General features: G+C 43.9%; 1 protein-coding gene across 1 annotated transcript in view; it reads right to left on the bottom strand.

Annotated features, from left to right (window-relative positions):
- Positions 1 to 18,428, bottom strand: part of epha10 (EPH receptor A10) — a 548,838-nt gene that overhangs the window by 231,725 nt on the left and 298,685 nt on the right. The window contains exon 4 of the mRNA XM_080211320.1: positions 9,487 to 9,642. Coding sequence (XP_080067446.1) covers positions 9,487 to 9,642 — 156 coding nt within the window. The remainder of the gene's footprint in view (positions 1 to 9,486; positions 9,643 to 18,428) is intronic.

Genomic DNA, 18,428 nt, shown 5'->3' with positions numbered 1-18,428 from the left:
TCTGTACCTCTTGGGACACTAAGGGGCAATTTAGCACGACCAATCCACCTAACTTTGAACACCAGAGTGCCCAGAGGAAACCCACGCAGACACAGGGAGTGTGTGCAGACTCCACACAGAGAGTCACCCAAGGCTAGAATCGAACCTGGGTCACTGGCTCTGTGAGGCAACAGTGCTAACCACTATGCCGCTCACTGGTCATGGTCACCATTACTAAGATCAGCTTTATATCACAGACTTATCAATTAAATTTCACTAGCTGCCATGTTGGGAATTGAACCCGCAACCCAAGAGAATTAGCCTGGCGCCTGGATTACTAATCCAGTGACGGTACCGCTGTGCCACAGTCTCCCCCAATTAACTTACATTATTATTCACAATCCCAGGAACAGATTTATTATTGGAATCACATCGACAACCAGAGTGGAAAATTGTGATTCGATAAAAATCAAAAATGTTGTGGATAATGAAGAGGAAAATAGGAAAGTGAGTAAAACAGAGAAATTTTACAGCATTTGGAAAACCTCAAAAAAAAACTCAGCCCTTTGGAAACCTTTGAAAAGATGGAAAGGGGAGAGGGACTAAGGACCAGGGACATCAGAGGGAAATTAAACTCAAATTGCAGTCTAGGTCCAAAAGACGAGTAGCACAACATCCTTAGTCAATGATGTTCCATCAGGTAATCCTATTGAGCACCGTCATAAACAACGGATTCAACATAGGAAGTAGGAACAGACACAGCCCAGTAAGCCTATCAAGGCTGCTTCACCATCCAGTAAAATCATGGCTAAATTTCTACATGATCTCCACTTTCCTGCCCTTTTCCCATATCCTCAGTATCCAAAAAATCTATCATCCTCTGCCTTCGGCATACACAATGACCAAGCATCCACAACCTTCTAGTTAGAGAATTCCGAAGTTTCACAACTCTGAGTGAAGAAATTTTTCCTCATCTCCGTCCTAAAAAGCTGATCCTTTATCCTGAGACGAGTTTGAGACACTCAGAGGTAGCTGTCTTTCAGCACCTACCCTATCAGCCATTCTATGAATTTCATCCACTTAAAATCTACAGTGCAGAAGGAGGCCATTGGACCCATCGAGTCTGCACCGACCACAATCTCACCCATGCCCTATACCCATAACCCCATGCATTTACTTTAGATAGTCCCCCTGACACAGAGGCGCAATTTAGCACGGCCAATCCACCTAACTCACACATCTTTGGACTGTGGGAGGAAACTGGAGCATCCAAAGGAAACCCATGCAGACATGGGGATAACATGCTAACTCTTCATGGACAGTGACCTGAGGCTGGGAATTGAACCTGCGTTCCTGGTGCTGTGAAGCAGCAATGCTAACCACTGTGCCCCCCACTTCAATAATATGTTTTTAAATCCCAGAGATCTATTCCCCAGAACAGTTCAATGATCCCAAGAATCAATCCAATGAATCTTTGTCGCACCCCCTCCAGTGCAAGAACATCTTTCCTTAGGTAAGGAGACCAAAAGTGTATGCCGGTCTAATTTCATCGAAGCCCTGTGCAGTTGCTGTAATGAAGCCTATCATACCATTTTCCTTTATATTTGCTTGCTGTACCTACATGTTAACTTTGTGTGATTTTACATACAAGGGCGTCCAAACACCTCCTTGAATAACAACATCTATTAATCTTTCATCATCCCAAAAAACGTTCTACTTTTTCATTATTCACATCACAATGGATCACTTTGCATGGCCCCCATCTACCAATCTCTTGCCCAATTACTAATCCATACCCCTTTGGCATCTTTTTGAACTGACCTCACGTCTTACTTCCCTACTCAGCTTTGCAAACGTGAATTGGTTCCTTGACATGAATAAATAACTGAGGCCCAAGCAATGATTTGTGAAACACTCTGCCAGTTACACTCTGCCATTCTGGATTGACCTGTTGATTACTGCTCCCCAAATTCTGTCGTTAACCGATTCTCAATTCACACTAATATATTATTCTCAATCCCACGGGTCTCCCGGGCAACAGGCCTTTCATGTGGCACTGAATCAAATGCCTTCTGAAAATCCCAATCTATTACAATCATCAATTTCCTCTTATTTGCCCTGCTAGGTACACTCTCGAACACAGAGATTTTTCAACTGCAATTTCTGTTCATCAAACCGTGCTGTCTCCTGAATCATATTGTGATTTTTTTTTTCCCCAAGTGGCTTGCCATCATATCCTTAGCGGCATTTTTCCGACTATTGATGTCAGGCTATGGGTGAGATTCCCTGGCCTCCCTTCAGCAGCGGGATGCTACTCGTTGGATGTTGGATATTCAGGTCCTGCTGCTATCAATGGGAATTCTCATTGAAGCCATCCCACACCCCTGGCAAACCTGCGGCTGGGGGTGCACTACCAGCGGGACAAAGAATCCCACCAGCATGAACGGCCGGAGAATTCCAGCTAACATTTTACAATATTCTCTTGCCTTCCTTTCCTTAAAAGCAGGATGAGGCTTTCTACCTACAAATCCACAGGGATCATTCTAGAATCCCAGGATTTCTACCAGATCAAAACCAATGCATCCTTTTTTTTTCATGGGATGTAAGCGTCACTGGCTAACCAGCATTTATTGGCCATCCCTCAGGCATTTAAGAGTCAACCACGTTGTTGTGAGTCTGGAGTCACACATCGGCCAGACCAGGCAAGGACAGCAGATTTCCTTCCCTGAAGGACATTAATAAACCAGATGGGATTTTCAACAATCAACAATGGTTGCAGAGTCATCATTAAACTTGTAATTCCAATTGTTATTGAATTCAAATTTCACCATCTGCCATGGTGGGATTCAAACCCAGGTCCCAGCATTACCCTGGGTCTCTGGATTACCAGTCCAGTGATAATACCACTACGCCACTGCCTCTCCTTTGCCATTATCAAAGTCTGGGGTGTAGCCATTCAGGTCCAGGGGATTTGGCAGCTTTTTGTCCCATTACTTTATCACGCATATTTTACTGATATGATTTGCTTGATATTCCTCACTCATTAAAATCTTGATTTCCCACAACTTCTGGAATGTTCGTTTTGGCTTCAATACGATGACAGATACAAAATATTTGTTTAACACTCTGCCATACCTCTCTTCTCCGTTATAATTTCTCCTGTCTCTGCCTCTAAGAGATCCATTTATTATCAGTTCACTTTCACTAATCCCCTCTGAACTTGCACGCATAAAAGTTCTAACAACATGTTCTTAGAAATTTTGCTAGCTTGCTACACAGATTTTATGCTCCCCACCTCCCATTAATTTTTAGTCATCATTTACTGATTTTTTTGAACTTGCCCAATCTTCTGACTGACTACACTTTTTGACAATATTGTCAGCTTCTTTTAATCTAATACCAGTCACAACTTTGGAGGTCTTGCGACACAATGGGTGGTGTCCCTGTCTCTGAGCCAGAGGCTCCAGGTTCAAATTCCACTGTAGGCCTTGATGGCCACAGAAGGTGGGTTCATAATGGGGCTAAATGTAGAACATTAACCTATAAAACACTTCCAGCACATGCCAATAGCTGGCACGAAGAGCAGGAGAGACTTGTCAACCATGCTTGATGCAGAGCGGTGCCCCTCAAGTTACAAGCCCCTGGTGGTGGGCAAGAGGTCTATTCCAAGAAAAACCTCACTGTAGGAACAGATCAAAGTCTGCCTTGTGTACCATTCTGTGTGGGAAAAGAAAAAGAAACAAACAACAATAATTTCTCTAGTTAACCAAGGCTGCATCACTTTTCCAAACATGTTTTTATTCCTCAAGGGAATGTGTATTATCTTCTTACGCAACTTTTGACCTAATTTCCCAAACTACTTCAGCCAACTCACCTCTCATACCCTTGTACCTGGCTTTGTTTAATTTTAAGATTCAAGGTTTGATCACATCACTCTTGAATTCAACATGAAAATCTAATGTTACAACAAATCTTCACCTAAGGGTCCGTTACTTTAACAATTCTAATGTCTCGTTACACACTTAAATATAAAATAACCTGTCCCCTGGTTAGATCCTCAATGCATTGGCTGGAATTTTCTGGCTCTTCCCACCAGTGGGATCTTCCAGTCCTGCCAAAGTCCATGAAGTTTTGAACAGCTTGCTGCATTTTCCAGCCCCAGTGCTCCCCCATCGTAATGGGCCTGGAAAATTCCACTAATTGTTTTAGAAATTTTTTTGTTCATGAGATGTGGGCATCGCTGGCTGGGCCCAGGATTTATTGCCCTCCATTTCAGAGGGCATTTGCGAGTCAACCATATTGCCGTGGATCTGGAATCACATGTAGGCCAGACCGGATAAGGAAGACAGATTTCCTTCCCTAAAGGATATTCGTGAACCAGATGAGTTTTTACAACACTTGGCAATGGTCATCATTAGACTTTAAATTCCAGGTTTTTTTTAAATTGAATTCAAATTTCGCCATTTGCCATGGTGGGATTCGAAGCCAGGTTCCCAGAGCATTACCCTGGATCTCTGGATTAGTAGTCCAGTGACAATACCTCTGCACTACTGGTTTGCCCTGTCCTGATGAAGATTAACAACCCTCCTCACATTCTCCTGGGACTTTCTGTCCAGCACAATGATTGCTGTTTGAGAACCTATACATTACTTGCACCAATGCTTTCCATTCTTATTTTAATCTCGTAGCTCCACAGGGTCCACAGCTGGACTTTCAGGGTGAAAATCCTTTTCATCATTCTTCATCTCACTCTTCCTTATTGTAATTATCTCATCTCCTCTCCTATTTTGCCTATCTTTTTCGAAAAGCCTCGGAATATTAGTTCTTGCGACCATGTTTCTGTAACGAATACGGGATCAAATATATTAATCAGCGTCAGTACCATTAATCCATCTACCTTGTTGCAAGTGTTTTACACATTGCAATGTTGCACCTTTAATTTTAATTCTTTTTTTACCTTTCATCCCTGAAATGTGTTCATTCACTAATTCCCTCTTAACCATCGCCAATCTCATCATCCCTTCAATCACTATTCTGTTCCACAGCCTTAACAGTTCTCTTCAGATTTATATGTTGATCTTTATCCAAATCTTCCTACATCCCTATTAGTTTGAAGCACTGTCCACTCTCTGAGCTACTGGATTGCAACACCAGGTTAAATGGATTCTGTCTCAGCGAAACAGCTCCCACTACTCCCGGTTTGCCCAAACCCCATAATTGAAATCCGTGCCTCCCACACCTCGCCTTCAGTCACACGTTTAACCTGCCACTCGTGGCTGGTCATTAAATTCAATATCCTGATCACATCTTCCCCTCCCTTGATCCCTATCGCCCCCGAGAGCTATATCTAATTTCTTTTTGACATCACACAACATTTTAGCCTCAACTACTTTCTATGGTAGTGAATTCCACAGATTCACCACTCTCTGGGTGAAGAAATTTCTCCTTACCTCAGTCCTAAAAGGATTATATCCCTCATTGGGACCCCTAGTTCTGCGCTCTCCACCCCCCTCCCACCCACCGCTCCCCACCTCCGCCTTTCAATCAGGAACATTTCTTTCTGAATCTAGCCTGTCTAACCTTGTTAGAATTTAATAAGTTTCTATGAGATCCCCTCTCCCTCATCTAAACTCCAATTAACATAACCCCGTCTCTCCTCATATGACAGCCCTGTCATCCCAGGAATCTGCCTGGTAAACCTTTGTTGTACTCCCTCTATAGCAAAAGCATCCTTCCTCAGATAAGGACACCAAAACTGCACACAGTACTTACTCTAAATGTGGCCTCACCAATGCTCCATGCAATTGCAATAAAACATCCGTATTTCTATACTCAAATTATCTTGCTATGAAGGCCATTTGCATTCTTTACTGCCTGTTGTACTTGCACACTTACTTTCAACAGCTGATGCACAAGGACACCAAAGTCTCGCTGAGTATCCACCTCTTTGAATTTACACCCATTCAGATAATAATCTGCTTCTTATTTTTGCTATCAAAGGAGATACCTCACATTTATCCACATTATACCTCATCTGCCATGCATATTCCCACTGAACAATTCATTAAATAGAATCCCTACAATGCAGAAGGAGGCCACTTAGCCCACTGAATCTGCACCAACCCACCTTTTTGATCTTACCGAGGCCCCATCACCTAAACCCCATGTATTTGCCCCACTTAACACCTTGACCCACACATCTTGAGACACTAGCATGGCCACCTATCCTGCACATCTTTGGGGCTATGTGAGGAAACTAAAGCACCAGGAGAAAACCCATGCAGACAAGGGGTGAACGTGCAACTCCACAGAGACAGTCACACAAGGCTGGAATTAAACCCGGGTCCCTGGCGCTGTGAAAGACAGCATTGCTAGCCACGGTGCCACCATGCTGTTCAAATCATACCAAAGCATCACTGCATCCTCCTCACAGCTCACCCACCCACCCAATTTATATCATCTGCAAATTTGAAGATAATGCCCTTAGTTCCCTCATCCAAATTATTCATATATACGGTGAACAGCTGGGGTCCTGGCACAGATCCCTGCAGCACCCCACTAGTCATGCCTGCCAATTGGAAAAAAGACCCATATATTCCAAATCTTGGCTTCCTACCTGCTAATTAGCTTTCGATCCATCTCAAGACACTACCCGCAATCCCATGCGCTTTAACTTTACATAATATTCTACAATGTGAGACCTTATCAAAAGCCTTCTGAAAGTCTAAATAAACCACATCCAACAGTTCTCTTTGGCCAATCCTACCAGTTACATCCTCAAAAAATTCCAACAGATTCATCAACCATGATTTTCCATGCCGATTTAGTCTGATTATACCACTAGTTTCCAAATGCTGTGCTGATTATCCATAATCATATTGCTTCCTGAAACTCCCACAACTTCTGCATTGCCTTCTTTACCTAACCTATATATTTATGTTTAAGTTAAGCTTAAAGTTGATTTAATAGTGTCACAAGTCAGCTTACATTAACACTGCAATGAAGTTACTGTGAAAATTCTCTCGTCACACATGGTGCCTGTTTGGGTACACTGAGGGAGAATTTAGCATGGTCAATGCACCCAACCAGCACGTCTTTCCGACTGTGGGAGGAAACCGGAGCAAACCCACCCAGATGCAAAAAGAACTGCAGACTCCACACAGATAGGGAATCAAACCCAGGTCCCTAGCACTATGAGGCAGCAGTACTAACCACTGTGCCACAATTAATTGACACAGTTAACGCTATTAAAGGGCTTATCGCTTTCTCCCTCTCCACCGGATTTTGACTCTGGCCAAGTTCTCAACTTCCGTTTCCAATGCACAGATTTGCACGGAGATTCACATTTTCCTTCTCTCCTTGTCAGCATTCAATTCAGTCCATTATTCTAATCTTCTTCCCTGCCTCTCCTCTATTGGTTTGGTTTCAATCAGAAGTATTCCTTCCTGCAAAGGAGTATAAGCCCCTCACTCTATCCCCAACTGCCTCCCCACCAATTTACCTCAGAAGTCCTACAGAGTGCTATTCTCCCACCTGCTGTTTACATGTATGCTAATGACAGGGAACAGACAGTTGGTTGAACATAAACCACTCCTGAACACTGTCTAGACTACCTGACTTTTTATTACTCAATCGTGGGACTTGCGATGTCACTGGCTGGCCAGCATTTACTGCCCATCCCTATTTGCCAGAGGGCGGTTGAGAGTCAACCACATTGCTGTGGCTCTGGAGTCACGTGTAGGCCAGATCAGACAATGATGACAGATTTCCTTCCCTAAAGGACATTAGTGAACTAGGTGGATTTTTCTGACAATCGATAATGGTTCTATATTCATTAGTAGATTCTTAATTCCAGATCTTTTAAAAATTGTATTCAAGTTCCACATTTGCTGTGGTGGGATTCGAACCTAGGTCCCCAGAACATTGAGTTTCTGGATTAATAACCTTGTGATATTACCACTAGGCCATTGTCTCCCCAGCGGTGGGAGACGAGTCATTCCTGAACCATAAAGCAGACTACCCCTTTCCACTCCGTACCAAACTGGAGATGTTGGGGTGGGGGGAGGAAGGAGACTTAATTACAGGGGCAAAAATGGACTGGAATACTTGAAAGATGGTTTTTGAGGAACATACCCATTCCAACGGGGAAACGGAATGAATTTACATCTCGCAATTTTCTTTCCAAAGGCCAGTAATAAAATGAACAGCATTGATTCAATAACTCTTGTGCTTTACCAGTCCCAAGCTTTTATAACCTTATTGATATTGCATTATTCACATGCGAGACGCTCACCAATTATCTTTGTTCAGCTACAAGGGTTAGCAATTTAACTAATGCACACCGTTACCACACAATAAAAAGAAAGTATCAAAGGGCCTAAGACACACTCCACCAGTAAAAGCACTGATCTCCTCCTGAACATTTATAATTTTACAGAAACACTCTCAGATATTGACCTGAATTTTTCTTTCAGTCCTGGCTTTAGCGAGCCCCTTAAGACGTTTCGGTTAGCCAGACCGAGAAAGTAATTTGGCTCATTTCTCCATTGTCTCACAATAAAAGCCTGCAATAAATACAAAACTAAAAGCAAAATACTCCGAATGCTGGAATTCTGAAATAAAAATAGAAAAGGGTGGTGAAAACAACTCAACATTACTGGAGAAAGAGAAACCGAGACTGGAATCGTACGGCCATTCACGCCAGTGGGATTTTCCCACCCCGCTGCAGCAAACAGAGAATTGGCTGGGCACCACGTTCTCCAGCTTTGCTGCAGTGGGAACGTGGCGTGAACGGTCGGTAAAATCGCGCCCAGAGTTAATGTTTCGAATCCGTGTTTCTTTTTTATTTGTTCGTGGGATGTGGGTGTCGCTGGCTGGGCCAGTGTTTATTGCCCATCCTGGAGGGCATTTAAGAGTCAACTATATTGATGCGGGTCTGGAGTCACCTAGGCCAGACCAGGTAAGGACATTCCCGAAAGGACATTAGTTTTTATGACAATCATGATTTCATGGTGATCATTAGACTTTTATTTCCATATTTTTTTTACTGGAATCAAATTTCACTATCTGCCATGGTGGGATTCGAACCCAGTAAAAAGTCTGACAACACCAGGTTTTAGTTAAAACCTGTTGTTGTCAGACTTTTTACTGTGTTTACGCCAGTCCAACGCCGGGATTCGAACCCACATCATTACTCTGGATCACTAGTCCAACAACAATATCACTACACCACCCCTTCCCCCCTTGATAGAAGTCAAAGGGACTCGAAATGTTGGCTGGGATTTTCTGACTCTGCTATGGCAGGAGCCGCTGCAGGGAATGCGACGGGCCAGCCGGAATTCCACTGACTTTTGGTGGGACTGGATGATCCCGGTGGGCAGGCAGGACTGGAAAATCTTACCTGTCAACTCTGTTTCTCTGTCCCACAGACGCTGTTGAGTCGTCCCACATGCCTCCCAAGCATTTTCTCTCTTTACTGCAACAAGACAAATCAGTTGGTAGACTTACTGGTGCAAGGAGCAGATGGAGGGTCCAAAGGCAGTCTGTAATAGTGGTCCTCACAGTTGCACTGCACTGATCCTGCTTCTTCTGTGTAGCTATGCTCAGGGCACCAAGAGCACTCTTCCTCTCCCGCTGAGATCTTATAGGACCCTGGGGGGCAAGCTGAAAAGAAAGATCACAACTTCAAGACGTGTTCATTGGGGTTTAGGGCTGAGATAATAATGTGCATGAAAAGCTTCTTTGGAGGTACAGTGGTCTTTATCTCCCCGTCAACGCCATCCAATCTGAAAAGAGGTGTCAATTTCCTGAAACACTAGGGGAAAGGCAGGAGTTGAATCTTGAGATACAAATATACAAGCCTTAACCCTTTCACAAAGATTCTTAGGCTGGAATTTTCCCACCCACCCAGCCATGGGAATTGGAGCTGGCTAGGAACAGAAATTGGAAAGATTTGTTGACCTTGAGTGGGATTTTGCTGTTTTGGGATGAGCATGGCTGTAAAATCCCACTTTATAATGAGACACCGAAATATATAAATTAATCGCCAGGTGGAGTAAACAAGGATTTTGCATCAGTCTTCACTATGGAGGATACAAACAACATCCCAGAAGCGGATATGGACCAGGAAGTGGAAGGGAGGAACTCAGGAAAATTACAGTCACCGGAGAAGTGGTACTGAGCAAATTGTTGGAACTGCAGATTAACAAGAGCCTGGGTCCAGATGGACTTCATCCTAAAGATTTAAAAGAAATGTCTTGCGAGATTTGTGTGACGGTTGCTACATTGGTTTTAATTTTCCAAAACTCCTAGACTCAAGGCAGGCCCAAATGGATTGGAAAATAGCAAATGTAACTTGTTTATTCAAAAAGGGAGGGAAACAGAAAGCAGGAAACCACAGACCAGTTAGCCTGACATTTGTCACAGGTAAACCGTTAGAAGCTATTATTAAAGAAGTGATAACATAGTACTTGGATAAGCTCAAGATAATCAGGCAGAGTCAGCATGAGTTTATGAAAGGGAAATTATGTTTAACCAACTTATTGGAGTTCTATCAGGAAGAAACAATGGGTGGCATGGTAGCACAATGGTTAGCACTGCTGCTTCACAGCTCCAGGCAGCTGGGTTCAATTCCCGGCTTGGATCACTGTCTGTCTGGAGTTTGCACATTCTCCTTGTGTCTGTGTGGGTTTCCTCTGGGTGCTCCGGTTTCCTCCCACAGTCCAAAGATGTGCAGGTTAGGTTGATTGGCCATGCTAAAACTGCCCCTTAGTGTCCTGAGATGTGTAGGTTATAAGAATTAGTGGGCAAAATATGTAGGGATATGGGTTAGGGCCTGGGTGGGATTGTGGTCAGTGCAGACTCGATGGGCCAAATGGCCTCTTTCTACACTGTAGGGTTTCTATGATTCTATGATGCTATGTGCTGGATAAAGGAGAACTGGTGAATGTACTATACTTAGATTCCCAAAAGGAATTTGATGAGGTGCCAAGGCAAAAATTACTCCAGAAAATAAAATCTCATGTTATAGAGGGTGACATGTTGGCATGGATTGAAGATTGGCTTGCTAGCAGAAAGCAGAGAGTTGGCATAAATGGGTCTTTTGCAGGTTGGTTGGCAAGTTGCAATAAGGAGTGTGCCACAGGGACCACTGCTGGGATCTCAACCATTCATATAAATGACTCGGGTGAAGGGATTAAAAAGGTGATTGCCAAATTTGCTGATGATACAAGGATAAGTAGGAAAGTAAGTTGTAAAGAGGACACAAGGAGGCTACAAAAAGATACTGATAGGTTAAGTGAGTGGGCAAAGATCTGGCTAATGGAGCATTATGTGGGAAAATGTGAATTGTCCATTTTGGCAAGAAGAATTAAAAAAGAACCATGTTATCTATATGGTGAGAGATTGCAGAGCTTGTGGTGTGGAGGAATCTGGGTGTCCTAATATATGAGTCATTAAAGTAATTCGGAAAGCTAATGGAATGTAATTATTTATTGCGAGTGTAATTGAATACAAAAGGAGGGAGGTTATGACTTATATCGGAGAATAGTGAGCCCCATTTAGAGCACCATGTACAGTACTGGTCACCTTATTTAGTCATTTAGACCTTATTGGTCACCTTATTTAGGGAAGGACGTAAATTCAGTGGAAGCAGTTCAGAGAGGATTTACTAGACTAGTACCTGGAATGGGTGGGTTGTCTTAGGAGAAAAGATTTACCAGGCTAGGTTTGTATCTGCTGGAGTTTAGAAGACTAAGAGATGATTTGATTCAAAAATGTAAGATTCTGAGGGATCTTGACAGAGTGGATGTTTCCTCTTGTGGGTGAATCTAGAACTAGGAACAACTGTTTAAAAATAAGGGATCACCAATTTAATATGGAGAATTTTTTTCACTTGGAGGATTGAGAGTCTTTGGAAGTCTCTTCCTGAAAAGGTGCTGGAAGCAGAATCTTGGAATATTTTTAAGGCAAAGATGGACAGACTCTAGGCAAGCAAGGAGGTAATGGGTTATCCGGGGTAGAAGGGTTGCAGATTCGAGGTTACTATGTATTCAGCCATGGTCTTATGCAGAATGAGGCCATTTGGCCTACCAAGTCTCCATCAACAACAATCCCACCCAGGCTCTCTCTCCATAACCCCATACATTTACCCTACTTAGTCCCCCTGATACTAAGGGACAATTTAATGTATCCAATCCAGCTAACCCACACATCTTTGGGCTGTGGGAGGAAACTGGAGTACCCAGAGGAAACCCACACAGACACGGGGAGAATGTGCAAACTCCACACAGACAGTGAGCTGAGGCCAGGAATCGAGCCCAGGTCCCTGACGCTGAGGCAGCACTGTTAATCACTATGCCACCCCAAGTTTTTCTATTGAATTCAAATTCCACCATCTGCTGTGATGGGATTCAAGTCGGGTCCCCACAACATTAGCTGAGTTTCTGGATTAATAGTGTAGCAATAATGCCACCAGGCTATCGTCTCCCTCTACCACTAGCATGACCTGACTCAGGCACAAGTATTATGCACAAAAGGGATAGGAATTCATCATAAATGCAACACAAAATGGGGAGCATCTGATTAGATATCTGTTATACACTCCACCCAACGTTCAAGCCTACGGCGTCCAGTTTCCATCTTCACCCGAGTACCAAGATCAAGTGCTTCATCACCATAGCACTACTAATCTTCTATAAAACATTTCTTCTCATAGACTCTGAAACCACAAGCCATTAGCTCCTAAAATGGGAATTACACCAAAGCTCTTATTTCAGCACAGCATACAGTGAGAGAATAGCAACGCAGTGGAGCTGACAGGGCTGGATTTCCTCAAAAGGAAAGTCAGTTCTAAACAAAAAGACTTGAAATAAGGCTACTGGCCCTCAGTCAAAGGAAGACCCACACTCATGAGTTGCCAGTCAATCTGAATGCAGTCCCAGAACTCAGTAGTGGACAGTAGGGGGGAAGGGGGGTGCTGGGTGGGCAGGTGAGGAGTTGGGCAGGTGAGGAGTTGGGCAGGTGAGGAGTTGGGCAGGTGAGGAGTTGGGAAGGTGAGGAGTGGGGGGGAAGTGGGAGGGAATGGGAGAGAAAGTAGGCAGGCATGTCATAGAGTCAGAGGTTTACAACGTAGAAATTGGCCCTTCGGCCCAACTTGTCCATGCCACCCTTTTTTTTTAAAAGCCCCTAAGCTAATCCCAATTGCCCGCATTTGGCCCATATCCCTCTATACCCATCGTACCTATGGAACTATCTAAATGCTTTTTGAAAGATAAAATTGTACCCGCCTCTACTACTAACTTTGGCAGCTTGCTCCAGACGCTCACCACCCTGTGAGAAAAAAATTGCCCCTCTGGACACTATTGTATCTCTCCCCTCTCACCCTAAACCTATGCCCTCTAGATTTAGACTCCCCTACCTTTGGGAAAAGATATAGACTATCTACTTTGTCTATGCCCCTCATTATTTTGTAGACCTCTATAAGGTGGGCGGCACAGTAGCATAGTGGTTAGTGCTATTGCTTCACAGCTCCAAGGACCTGGGTTTGATTCCCGTCTCGGGTCATTGTCTCCCCATTTGCATATTCTCCCCACGTCTGCATGGGTTTCCTCCGGGTGCTCCGGTTTCTTCCCACAGTCCAAAGATGTGCGGGTTAGGTGGATTGGCCAAGCTAAATTGCCCCTTAGGTTAAAGGAATTAACAGGTAAATACGGGGATTGGGCCTGGGTGGGATTGTTTTCAGTGCAGACTCGATGGGCCAAATGGCCTCTTTCTGCACTGTAGGGTTTCTATGGTTTCTAAGATCACCCCTCAGCCTCCTAAGCTCCAGAGGAAAAAGTCCCAGTCTATTTAGCCTCTCCTTTTAACTCAATCTGTCAAGTCCTGATAGCATCCTAGTAAATCTTTTCTGCACTCTTTCTAGTTTAATAATATTATTTCTATAATAGGGTGGCCAGAATTGCACACAGTATTCCAAGTGTGGCCTTAGCAATCAATGTCCTGTTCAACTTTAACAAGACATCCCAATTCAATGTTCCAACTAATGAAACCAAGCATGCCGAATGCCTTCTTCACCATTCTATCCACCTGTGACTCCACTGTCAAAGAGCTATGAACATGTACCTCTAGGTCTCTTTGGTCTGTAAGTCTTCCCAGTGCCCTACCATTAACTAAGTCCTGCCCTGATTCAATCTACCAAAATGCATCGCCTCGCATTTGTCTAAATTAAACTTCATCTGCCATTCGTCAGCCCACTGCCCAATTGATCAAGATCCCATTGCAATTGGAGATAACTTTCTTCTGTGTCCACTATGCCACCAATCTTGGTGTCATCTGCAAACTTACTAACCATGCCTTCTATATCCTCATCCAAATCATTAATATAAATGACAAATAACAGTGTCCAGCACTGATCTTTAAGGCACACCGCTGGTCACAGGTCTCCAGTTTGAAAAATAACTCTGTACAATCTCTGGCTTCTGTCAAGAAGTCAATTTTGTATCCATTTAGATACCTCACCCTGGATCCTGTGAGATTTAACTTTACGCAACAACCTACCACGCGGTACCTTGTCAAAAGTGTGGGGTTTGGATGGGTAGAGAGGGCCAAAGCATGGGGAAATTACACGTGCGGGGGAGCAGATGTACCCAGCACACACAAGCAGACTCAAAATGATATGCGACCCCCTTCTTTCCTGCTTTTCCATCAAGGTTGTTTAAAAAAATAGCCTTCCCACTCTCACCTGCCTGTCACTGCCAAGCGTTTTGTAGCAGGATCGAGAGCCTTCATGGAGAAATGCTAGGCTGCTTAAGGCCCTCAACAGGTCTAAGGATGGGCTAGAGGGCACCTTATCCACCCTCTGTATTATGCGAACCGGATGGGGTGAGCAGGAAGGCAGCGTGGCCACCTGACATGTTGCAGGCACACTCAGTGGAGGGTAACATAAAATCCAGCTCACACCTCTGAACCAAAAGTCCATGACAATAAACAAGATCTGGTAACAAATTATGGAAGATTGCGGCAGGAAGAAATACAAATGAAATAAAAAAACTCTCACAAAAACTCAGGCAAATTCCAGAGAAGGCAGTATAAATGAGAATCTGTAACCTAACCCAAAACCGAAATGCTTCAGCATTGCATATACAAAAATGTTGTCCTACATCGTAAGTGAACAGAAATGCTACGTCCATCAGGACTAGCACACTTAATAATGCTGGTTAAAATGATAAATGTCCTATCTTCCACCGATATTAATCAAAATTCATTGTAATTTAATTCTCTGAAGCCAATCAAGTTGTCAAGAGTAATTTTATTAACATACATTGTTTTCAGAACAAAATCTGTACACTAGAAACAAGGTCCACAATACCATTTAATTCTCTTCAAAAAAAAGGCTTGAAAAGGTCAGTGTAAAATTCCAAACTGTTTCTGAATGAAGCCTCAACACAAGAATAAAATCCAGCTGCAGGGTGGACACTCTGACAGCCAGCACATTTATTTTTCTTCAAGAGTCAGGCCTTGACCCCCCTACTGGTCCACAACGGCACACATAGCTTCCGAAGGAGGAACGGGGACTATAAAGCTTCCCTGCAATCATTTGGGGGGAAAAGAAGTGTCATTTAGTCTGTAACAGCCTATTCAAAACTTTTCACTTGGTGAGCTAGCAACCATGCTCGCGAGACAGGCTTTCCCCAGCATGTCTGCTTTCAGAGGCAGAAAGTGTTTGAACTGGCTGGTGAGAATCCAGGAGACTGTGCTTATCGATGTGACAAGTGCACAGGTGGACAGCAATCCAGTCACAGCTTGTGGCTGCTCAGGGGGAGACGCCAATGTACGAGGTCGTAGGAAAATATTTAGTGAAAATCTGACTTAAATGTTTTGCTGTCTATTGCGGTGCAATGAAGCTGCTCTCTTTGGGGAATGACATTCAATACAATATTTGCCTCTGTCAGAAACACATAATGATGCAGAGTGAGGCCAGATTGCAGCCAAAGAATCATAGAATCCCGACCGTGCAGAAGGAGAAAATCGAGTCTGCACGGCAATCAAACAACAAAGAACAGTACAGCACAGGAAACAGGCCCTTCGGCCCTCCAAGCCTGTGCCGCTCATTGGCCCAACTAGACCATTCGTTTGTATCCCTCCATTCCCAGTCTGCTCATGTGACTATCCAGATAAGTCTTAAATGATGCCAGCGTGAAATGTAAAATGTAGAACGACCACAATACCACCCAGGCCTTATCCCTGTAACTCTACGTAGTTACCCTGACAATTTACCATGGCCAATCAACGTAACCCGCATATCTTTGGAGTGTGGAAGGAATTTGGAGAAAACCCATGCAGACATGGAGAGAACATTCAAACTCCATGCCAGCTAGTCACCCGAGGCTGGAATTGAACCCGGGTCCCTGGAGCTATGAGGCAGCAGTGCCAACCACTGTGCCACCCAAGTCTCTTGCCAATTATCTCTGTGAATTCCACATTCGTTCCAACAGTTTAGGATGGTGGGAGTAATGCAGCAGATACCAGTCTCAGATGCTAACATTCACAATATGGATCGCACACATTGGAGTTATACTGCAGACTGTACACATCGTGCACTGGGTGGCTCATTTCAAATGCTGCACCAACACAGGCAGTTCTTCTGCTTTCTCCTCACGCTAAGTTACTGAACAATAACTTCTGAAGGTTCTAACGGGTAGCTTTGGAAGTGCACCAAGTACTGAGCAAAGTGACCTGCAGCCTTATATAGGCAAAATACTCTGGATGCTGGAATCAGAAACAAAAAGAGAAAGTGCTGGAAAACCTCCACTGGTCTGGCAGCATCTGTGGAGGGTGAATCAAGCCAACGTGATAAGGGGCCATCCTGACTTGAAACGTTGGTTCTATTCTCTCTCCACAGGTGCTGTCTGACCAGCTGAGATTTTCCAGCATTTTCCATGATCTGCACTTTAGTGGACTAAGTCAGATAGACTGCCACATCTGTAAGGATGCAATCCCAAATCTATTTTACGCCATTGTAAGACAGACGGTATAACTGCAATCCATCCAATCAACTCACTTTTCACAAGCCCAATCTGAGGTTATTCCCCAAAACTGATTACAGTGTTGTGTTAAAGAAATGAACCTATTGCCGTTAAAAAGGTGTTGCTGTACAGAATGACTGTGGGTAGCAGGTATACAGTCAGTCTCTCAGGCTATTGAGCACTAATCAAAGACACGAGAAAATTACTGTGTTATCTCAGCGCACTCTTCAGTCTTCCAACTCTTGACGCTTTATTCGCTTGCCTCTCACCTCATGGCCATTTCCTTCCCCTCACTATTGGTAACTACATCACCTGTTGTCCACATCTTCAACACGGGAATGCCCTCCATAAGCCTCGGCACACCTCCAGCTCCCCCTTCTCACACAGAATGATATAAAACTGCAAGTGGCCATTTGGCCCATCATGTCTCTGAGTGCCTTTTTTTTGTCTTCATTCTAATTCAATCCAATCAAGTCCAATTCAGAGTCTCAACAAGTTGGGACATTCCTGATCCAAGCTGACAAGACAGGGCTCTCACCTCCTGTCTTGGGCTTGATCTACATGATCCAAGCTGATTGGAGTAGGCATAGCTCCCCCTCCAAGGTTTGATCTCATTTGCATCTTAGCCAAAAGATGCCGCTTTTAAAAATTGTTTCAAATGAAGCTAAAATGTAACCTAACGACTTCAACCAAGCACAATGTGTCGATACTACACTTGATCTTAGCCAAAAGGCCTAATGCAATTTAGCTAGCTCCACTCACCTGCCCTTTCCCTGTAGTTCTGCAATTTTTGTTCACCCTTCACATATAAACCCAATTGTCTTTTTGAAAGCCATGAGAGAATCTGTCTCCACCAACCTTTCTTTCATTCCAAATGGCAGGCATTCACAGAATCATAGAGCCCCGACAGTGCAGAAAGAGGCCATTTGGCCCATTGCATCTGCACCGACCACAATCCCACCCAGGCCCTATTCCTGTAACCTCACATATTTACCCTGCTAATCCCCCTACCACTAGGGTCAGTTTATCATGGCCAGTCAACCTAACTCGCACATCTTTGGGCTGTGGGAGGAAACCGGAGCACCCGGAGGAAACACGGACACAGACACAGGGAGAAAGTGCAAACCCCATACAGACAACGATCCAAGGCTAGAACTGAACCCGGGTCCCTGGCACTGAGAGGCAGCAGTGCCATCCACTGTGCCACAATGCCACTGGTTTTCCCTCAAGTTGCATTTGGTTCTTGTTCCAATCTAGGTCCTGGACTTTCAGCCAATGGGAATGATCTCTCTCAATCTTATTTTGTCAAAGCCCTTAATAATTCTCACATCCTTAGTGTTAACAAAGATATTTGGTGAAGTCAAAAACTAAGCCAAAGAACATTTTCTGGACTTAGAGTGTTTACTGACTTTGTTCAGTCTCACA

This window comes from Carcharhinus amblyrhynchos, chromosome 24, assembly GCF_965287045.1.
Source record: "Carcharhinus amblyrhynchos chromosome 24, sCarAmb.v2.hapA, whole genome shotgun sequence".
Classification (NCBI taxonomy): domain Eukaryota; kingdom Metazoa; phylum Chordata; class Chondrichthyes; order Carcharhiniformes; family Carcharhinidae; genus Carcharhinus; species Carcharhinus amblyrhynchos.
Note: the sequence above shows the minus strand (reverse complement) of the source record. Positions and strands in the feature narration are given on the sequence as shown.